The following is a 9,247-nucleotide window of genomic DNA, read 5'->3' as shown; positions in this document are numbered from 1 at the left end:
CATGAATAAAGGGAAGGTAATGAGTCCTGAGAACATTGGTGGGAAAAGAATTTCAGGCAGAGGGAACAGCAAACAGCAAGGCCTCAGGTGCGAATATAGTAAGCCAGAGGAAGAGTGAAAGAAATGAGGTCAGAAAGGCAGCCTGGGTCAAACCAGGAAGGCAGCTACAGGCAATGGAAACTTTGGACATCACCTAAGGAACCACTGGGTGGAACTTATGAAGTGGATAAGGTCGTTACTGTTGTATAGATAAGGGAGTTGAGATTGAGAAGGATCAAGAATTTCGCCCAAGGTCACCCAGTAAATAAGGGGCAGATCTCAGGTTTGCACAGACTGATTCCCAAAGGGCACTGTTAGGATGCAGGGTCTCAGCCCTCTTCCAGGGATGCCAAGGCTTTTAACTCAAAGGCTGTGTGGGAGAGATGACAGGACTGCTCTACCATGGGTCCTTCCAGCACTCCAGCACAGGCTAAAGGAGCCTCAGCCAATATGCCATGGTCACGCCTAGGCTGTCTAGGGGTTCCTAGAGAGGCTCTTAGACTCCCCAAGGTGGGCAGAGTGGCAATGGCTGTGCCAGCTGGGCCCAGGGAAAGTGCTGACATGGCACAACTGTCCTGGCTCCACACCCTGACCACTGTTGATGAATCAATTGACTCACTCAACTGAGAAATTAACTCAAACCCACAGACATTCCTCAACCCCACAGAAGGTCACAGGGAGATGCAGACCTGGGGCCAAGGATGCCAGGGATGTTGTTCTCACTCCAGCCTCTCCCAGATGAACACTGTGCCCTCCATCCCAGGAAGCCCTGGCCTTTGCCTAGGGCTCCACTTTGCCGACTTCCCCTTGTCTTTTCTCTATTGGCAAATCTCCTTCAGGTCTGATGGCTTGTGCCCAACCTGCTCTTCCTTGGGTTGATTTAGCAAGTCTAAGCAAGCTCTTGAGATGTTCAAGGTCTGGCTGGGGCCAGAGGGGGGACAAAAATGACCAATACAGGAACTTTTACCTACAAGGAGCTTAGATTCCAGGGGTTGGGGAGAGGGGAGTCAGATGCCTAGAGAAATACAAGGATGTATTGAGGATAGAGTATAAACTTCACAAGGGCATGGTTTTTGTCTTTAATTCAGACATATCCTCAGTGCCTAGAATAGTGCCTGGCACAGAGTAGGTGCTCAATAAATTTGTCCAATGAATGAACACATTAATGAAGGAATGGGGCTATAGTTGGGTTGCTCGTCTATGCCAAGGAATTTAGAAGACAGCTACTTGGCCAACTGACCGGAAGAGAGCCATATTTGTGTCCACTCCAAAGAAAGGTGATCTCACAGAATGGAGAAATCATTGACCAATATCATTCATATCATACACAAGTAAAGTTTTGCTGAAGGTAATTAAAAAATGGTTGCAGCAGCATGTTGACAGAGAGCTGCCAGAAATTCAAGCTAGATTCAGAAAAGGATACGGAACAAGGGGTACCATTGCTGTTATCAGATGGATCTTGGCTGAAAGCAGAGAATACCAGAAAGATGTTTACCTGTGTTTTATTGACTATGTAAAGGCCTTTGATTGTGTGGAGCATAACCAATTATGGATAACATTGCAAAGAACAGGAATTCCAGAGCTCTTAATTGCGCTCATGTACATAGACCAAGAGACAGTTGTTCAAACAGAACAAGGAAGATACTGCATGTTTTAAAATCAGGAAAGGTATGCATCAGGGTTGTATCCTTTCACCATATTTATTCAATCTGTATGCTTAGCAAATAATTTAAGAAGCTGGGTTATATGAAAAAGAACGTCGCATCAGGATTGGAGGAAGACTCATTAACAACCTGTGATATGCAAATGATGCAACCTTGTTGAAAGTGAAGAGGACTTGAAGAACTTACTGATAAAGATCAAAGACTACAGCCTTCAGTATGGATTACACCTCAACATAAAGAAAACAATAATCCTCACAACTGATGAATAAGCAACATCATGATAAATGGAGAAAAGATTGAAATTGTCAGGGATTTTGTTTTACTTGGATCCACAATCAACGCACATGGAAGCAACAGTTAAGAAATGAAACAACATATTGCATTGGGCAAATCTGCTGCAAAGACCTCTTTAAAGTATTAAAGAGCAAAGTTGTCACCTTGAGGACTACAATAAACCTGACCCCAGTCACTGGGTATTTTCAAATGCCTCATAGGCTGTGAAAACTGGATAATGCACAAGGAAGACCAAAGAAAAATTGATGCATTTGACTTATGGTGTTGGTGAAGAATACTGACTATACCATGGACTTTCAAAAGAACAAACAAATCTGTTTTGGAGGAGGTACAGCCAGAATGTTCCTTAGAAGGAAGGATCGTGAGACTCCACCTTACACACTTTGGATATGTTATTAGGAGGGACCAGTCCTTGGAAGGACATCATGCTTGACGAAGTTGAGGGTCAGCAAAAAAGAGGAAGGCTCTCAGTGAGATGGGCCGACACAGTGGGCAATGGGTTCAAACATGGCAACAATTGTAAGGCTGGTGCAAGACTGGGCAGTGTTTCCTTCTGTTGTATATAGGGTGGCTATGAGTTGGAATTGACTTGCTAGCACCTAACAACAATAACTTGGGTTCACTATGGAGCTAACATACTCTGACTCTGGGGCAGTGACTTTCAACTTTGACTGTACATGGGACTTCCCTGGGGAGCTTTGAAATCTAATGACTGGGCCCTGCACCCATAGGTTCTACTTGGATTGGGTGGATATCGGGATTTTTCAAAGCTCCCCAGGTGTTTCTAAGGTGCAGCCTGGGCTGAGAACCACTGCTCTGGGATGGGATTCACAATGGTCCACTCTGAGAGTGTGGAATACTAAGAGTGTGGGAGGGGCTGCTGTTCAGATACCTGACTGGCTCCATCCCAGGTGCTCTGGGCTTGGTTCTTTTGCGGGGAGGAGTCTGTCTCTGTCCCCTCCCCTCCTCTGGCATCTTGCCTGCAGGCTCACCTTGAACATATCTCTTTCTCTCTCAGTTCTCCCCGTTTCTGCTTGCCTACCCTCCAGCATCTTCCTTGGGGCTGGCCTCTTCCACAGCCATCCCTTGATGCTGCTCCCTTCCTGACCTTGCCCCACAGTAAAGAGTTGATCAGCCTATCAATTAATTGTGTCCTAGACCAATTTTGGCTTGGTTGGAGAGAGGGCAGTAAATCCAGCTGGGTAATCATGCCCTGATATTTGTGTAGGGATAATTACTATCTCTCAGGCCTCAGTCGGTGGCAAGATGAGATGAAAACCCATAAAACATCACTCGGGGTTGTGGCTCATTGTTTCTTGGCTGCACAAGGCTGGCAGCCAGCCAGCCGGCACTGCCTACTCCTGCCCCTGGCACAGGCCCCAACCTATTCCCCTCCCATCCATACTGGTGGGGGCAGTCCAGGGGCTGGGTCCTGGCTTGGGTATGACAATCAGCAGAGGCAACATTATGGGTCCAGGGGAGAGCCAATGCATGGGAGTGAGGGTGGGTCAGGGAGGGTGGTCCCCATAGCTAGGCAACCAGCTGCCTCCAGGAAGATGAGAGGGCGCAGGACAATGAACGCACAGGTCTGACCCACAATATCTCATCAGGGCCAACCCAAGAGGCTGCTGCCATCTGGGAGAGTCTAGAACATGTCCAATCTGGCCCCACAGAGACATGAGACCCTGCACCCTCTAGGTGGATGCAGTGGCCTAGGAGCTCCTCACAGACGTTACAGCCTTGCAGGAATGGACTTCATCTTGTGGGCCAGGATCAGGCCTGAGAGAAGGGAGGAGTTGGGGCAGGGGCACACTCCATCAGCAGCCCAAGAACACAGTCCTCTAACTTGTGAAACATGGAATCCCTACCTGGTGCTAGGCTCATGAGCCCTGGGGACACTAAATTGAGGAGGTCAGAGGGTCTTGATTAAACAGATCTGGAATCAGACGCCTGGGTTTGGATCCTGGGACATACGAGCTGTGTGGCCTTGGGCAAACTCTTTGTACTTCAGTTTCCTTAACTCTAAGAGGAAAATAAGGAGATTTGGTGGCATAGTGCTTAAGGTATCTGACTGCTAACCAGAAGGTTGGAGGTTCAAATCCACTAGCCACTCCGCGGAAGGAAGATAGGGCAGTCTACTTCCGTAAAGCTCTACCACCTCAGAAACCCAATGGGGGTCGCTATGAGTTGGATCTGACTTGATGGCAGTATTTGTTTTTTTTTTTTGTTTAAGGGGAATAAACCAATTTACACCTCACAGAGCTGTTGTGAGACTTAAATGAGATTGTCAATGTAACGTACAAAGCTGGTCCTCCTTAAGCATTAGCTGTTATTGTTAAAATCTAGTCTTTTGAGCATCATTTCTCTCACTCCTTCGTTAGTGTGTAGGGCCTTGCTCCTCAAAGTGTGGTCTCTGGACCTATCATCATCATCATCGTCATGGCCAGGGAACTTGTGAGAAAGGCAGGCTCTCAGGCCCCACACAGACTCACTGAGTCAGCATCTGCGTTTACATGAGACCCCCAGGTGACTCCTAGGCACATGTCAGTTTGAGAAGCACTGGGCTAGGAGAGGCTGCATGAACTCAAGACCTGTCTTCTTCAGAGATGTATCCCCAGCACTTGTGGAGTGCTGAGTAGGTGTCCGACAAGACTCTGTGGAATGAATAAATGAGCTCGGCTCAGGCGTGTGAGTGAGACCCTGTAAGTGTGGGGGCCGCTGGAGGATTCCAATGCACTCTAGAAAGGGCCCCTAGAAGCAGCATGGAAGGTGATTCCAGGGGTTCGCCTGTGGGCTCTGGTAGTGACCCAGGTGTCAGGAGGAGGGGATGAAGAGGAGGGCAGGGCTGGGAGGATTGGAGATAAAGAAAGCACAGAGTCTAAGGGGAGAACTGTCTCCTCTGTCCATGGCCTTCATCTCCAGGCTCAGGGTTTGGGAGGTGAGAGCTCCAAGCTTCATGCACAAGAGAAGAAAGGGCTCATCTGCTGGGTTACAGGGAGCTCCTGGAGGCAGCAGGGGACTCTGGCTGGGGAACCAGTGTAGCAGTCTGAGCAAGGGCTGCGTCCCCCAAGGTCCTGCCCTCAGTTGGTGTGGGGAAGAGTATGGGGTGAAGCAGGGAGAGAAGGGCCTGAGGCCTGATCCTTACCCGAGAAGGCATTATTGGTGTTGAGGAAGTAGATCTCCTCTCGGCCGTCCCCATCGATGTCACAGGCTGTGACCCCGATGGCATTCCCCTGCCGGTCCCGCAGTGCATAGTAGGGTGAGCTGCGCTCATCTATGGCAATGTTCACCAGCCGCTTCTGGGCCCGGTCGTACTTCAGAACCAGGTTGGGGCCATTGTACCTGGAGGAGGAAGGAGGAGGTGACGTTGAGGAGGAGTGGCTGGGACCAACCCTGGTTCCACCTGACCAGAACAGTGGACTCCGAGTCCTCCCTCATAGCCTCAGAGCTGTCCCAGGCGACCCTCACCAGCCTTGCCTCAGGGATCCCTGAATCAGATCCAGGCCCAGGAAAAGTGAAAGTTAACTGGGCCCACCTGGGACACAATATAAGGAGCAGGGCGGTGGAGAGGAGTGGCAGCTAGGGACAGCCCCCTTACACAAATTTCAATGAAAAAAAATAAAAAACTTCTCTCATGTTTATTCTGCCCATTTTAACGTAAAAGGCACTTTCACATTCATGAAATCATTAATTTTAACCTAACAACAACCAGATGAGGTAGATGTAGAAGATTCTATTATGGACCCATTTTTTATAGATGAAACAACTGATGAGGTTTATCAATGTAACAGGCTCAGAGAGGTTAAGTGCGCTTTCCAAGGTCACACAGCAGTAAGTGTCAGGTGCTGGAACTTGAGCCCAGGCCCTTTTCACTATCCCAAGAGACTGCATGAAGGAGTCATGGAAGAGCAGAAGCCTTCATTGTTGAGGTTTGGAATGACTCTCCTGTGACAGAAGTTCTCAGCATTTAATTAAGAATGAAATTAACATTTCAAGTAGGCAAATATTGAACACATCTGAAGTTATTCAGTGGACCTACTGAATTTCTTTGGCCTCTTCTCTCCAAGAAGCTCAAAAGAAAAGATTAAAGTGCTCGCCAAGCCTTATCACCTACCACTCTCCCCTTCTCTCACCACCTCCAGCCATGCTGAAGCCCTGGGGCCTGTTTTTTCTTTTCTTTCTTTCTTTTTTTTTAAATTGTGATTTGGGTGAAGATTTACAGAGCAAATTCACTTTCCATACAGCAGTTCACATACACTTTGTCTCATGACATTGACCACACTGGGGCCTGTTCTTGTCTCAGAGACTTTGTGCCTGCTGTTTCCTGTGCTCAAGATGCTTCTCTCCAGACAGCCAGACGGTTCCCTCCTTCCTCTTCATGTCCTGCTCAATTTTTCCTTCTTAGTGAGGCATTCCCCGCCCATACTCCCAAAATTTGCAATTCCCACCACCCCATCCATCACCTGTTTGTTGGTTTGTCGTACTGTGGTGGCTTGCATGTTGCCATGGTGCTGGAAGTTATGCTATAGGTACAAACACCATCTATGGTGGACAGGCTTCAGTACAACTTCCAGACTAGGACAGACTAGCAATAAAGGCGCCTGGTGATCTACTTCCAAAAATTAGCCAATGAAAAGCCTATGGATCACAACACAATGTTGTCTGACACAGCACCGGCAGAGCAACCCCCTACACTGAAATGGACTTGAGCATAGCGGCGACAGTGGAGATGGTGCCGGACTCAGCAATGTCTTGTTCTGTTGTCCATGGGGCCACCATGAGTTGGACCCAACTCTGCAGCAGCCAACAACACCACCTCTATATCTTATCCATCACTCCTGCTGTCTCTCTGTAGCTTCTACCACCAGCGTTCACTTCTCTATCTTATTATCTGTTCATTGTCTGTCTGGTCCCACTAGAATGCCAGCTCTACTGGGGTAGAATCTTGTGTCTATTCTGTTCCTCAGAACAGTGCCTGCATACACAAGGTGCTCAGTAAGTATTTATTGAAAGACTGAATGAATGAAGCCCCAGAGCTCACGTCTGAGTCATCGAGGCTTAGGTGTCCCATCGTTGGTTCCTTCCCATCACCTTTTCCACACTGAGGACCCCATGGGAAAGCCAAGTGCCCAAGGTCACCCCCCAGAAGCACAGCCTAAATGTCTGAAGGCTTCTTCCTTTTTATGGGTCCATCAGCCTGCCAGGATCTCCAAGGAATCTGCCCAAACCCTCTTCATTGAGTCCCCAGCCTCTGGCAACTTGTCTTGACCCAAACCCAACCGAACCCACTGCCACTGAGTCGATTCTGTCTCACATAGGGTTTCTAAGGCTTGACATCTTTACAGAAGCAGAGTGACCTGTCTTTCTCATGCAGAGTGGCTGGTGGGTTTGAACTGCTGACCTTTTGGTTGGTAACCCAATGCCTTAACCACAGCTCTGGGTGTGAATATTCCAAGTGAAGTTCCTCTGATAGCCTCTGGGGGGTCCAGCTGAGAACACTTGGGGAAGTGGGGGAGGCTGGAAAGAACGCTTCAAGGTCTGTGAGAGATATCACTTGCTTTCCTGAATCAGATCCAACTTGGCCCTTTCCCTTGACACCAAGATGCAGAGCCAGTGAGGTTTGGGGGATGCTGAGCAACTGGCTGGGTGCCTCCTGGCACCCACAGTATGAGAAAGGGGAGACGGGCAATCACTGGGGCTGAGTCAGCTGCCTGATGATAGAAGGTCACGGGTTAGACACCTTGACAAAGAGCATCTGAGGGCTGCGAGTTGAGGGTGCGATATGACCTATGGAGACACATCCAGGCGGCAAAGACAGAAGACTTGGGTTCCAGCACTGTCAGCAGCTGGCTCCAGTCCTCATGGACAGCAAGTTCCTCTGACGCCCAACACAAGTCCTGAAACCCTCCAGGTCTTCTGTTTACTACCATCATGACTGTCCTAATAAGACGAGGTTTGAGACCTATGTTTGTAGAATGTGTTACCACGTTAAATGCACTTTCTCGTACATTGTCTCACCTGAGCCCCACATAATCCCAGGCAGACAGCGGGTAAGGCATTTTTTCCCCTGGAAACGGAAACTGAGGGTCAGAGAGTCAAAGTGAGCTGTCCAAGTTCATACGGCTCAGGAGTGGTGCTCTGGGTCTCTAACCACATTGCCAGGAATCAAGCCCCCTGTTCTTTCCCCGTTGCCTAGGATGCCAGCACTCTCTTGGTCCTATGTATTAGTTTCTAGCAGGCTCCTCTAAAGTAGCAATGGTGAGAAATGCCTGAAAACTTCACGTAAATGAAGATAATGATAGTCTTACATGTTCAAAGCACTTGACACTTTACAAAGCACTTTCTTCTCCTTGGCCTCATTTGTTTCTCACAGGTTGTGGCTCTGTGAAGGATTAGTTTTTTTATTTTTTAAATTTTTATTGTGATTTAGGAGAAAGTTTACAGAGCAAATTCATTTTCCATACAGCAGTTCATACATATTTTGTTTCATGACATTGATTGCAATCCCTATAATGTAACAGCTCTCTTCCCACTTCTCTGTGGTTACCTTTTCCCTATGTCCTTCTTCCCTATGCATTTCTGCCCCTGAGCTACCTCCCTGTGCAAATACTGCCCTTCTCATCTCCATTGGTTGACTGTTCTAAGGAGTGTACCTATCTGGTGTAAACTCTATACACCTGTCTATTGTTTGGCTGGAAGCCACGGAAGTGAGTTCAATTCCAGGACTGAAGAGTGACTAGGGACCGTAATCTTGAGGGTTCACCAGTCTGTCAGAGATAAGTTTTGTGACCTTGGACTAGTCAGTTCCCTTCTCTGGGCCCTGTTTCTCCTCTAAAATGAGAACTGGACTAAATCAGAGTGTTGCGAATGCGTGGACAAGGTGTGGTGGTGGAGCCAGGCCTCCAGGCCCTCCCCTCTCAGTTTCAACCACAGCATGCCTACATTGATATATTTTATTTGATGCCTCCCATTCCATAAAATGTTTGCACAGGAATTCCAGAACCAAAGTTTAAAAGCCATTGGACTAGCAGCTCTGTGAGGGCTCCTCTTAGTCTCTCTCTCTGGATCCATGAATCTAACTCTGACCTTATAAGATGGACAGAGCAGGTGTGCCCTCCCCAGATCATAGCTGAGAGCCACCATATAAAGTCCAAAATTGGCACAATGCCCCTGTCCCTTGACTCCCAGAATGTCTTTACCACCCTATGGAGCTGGTAGCCAGTAGAAGGTGAGGGGTCATGGCCTCCCTA

The 9,247-nt window shown here is 48.2% G+C and overlaps 1 protein-coding gene across 1 annotated transcript in view; it reads right to left on the bottom strand.

The window, feature by feature from the left end:
- CRTAC1 (cartilage acidic protein 1) overlaps positions 1 to 9,247 on the bottom strand; it is a 153,713-nt gene that overhangs the window by 57,835 nt on the left and 86,631 nt on the right. Inside the window, exon 2 of the mRNA XM_007939980.2 lies at positions 5,143 to 5,339. Coding sequence (XP_007938171.2) covers positions 5,143 to 5,339 — 197 coding nt within the window. The remainder of the gene's footprint in view (positions 1 to 5,142; positions 5,340 to 9,247) is intronic.

This window comes from Orycteropus afer, unplaced genomic scaffold (assembly GCF_000298275.1).
Source record: "Orycteropus afer afer isolate SDZICR_OR568_19922 unplaced genomic scaffold, OryAfe1.0 scaffold00064, whole genome shotgun sequence".
Taxonomy (NCBI): Eukaryota; Metazoa; Chordata; class Mammalia; order Tubulidentata; family Orycteropodidae; genus Orycteropus; species Orycteropus afer.
The sequence above is the reverse complement of the archived record's forward strand: the minus strand, read 5'-3'. Positions and strand labels throughout refer to the sequence as shown.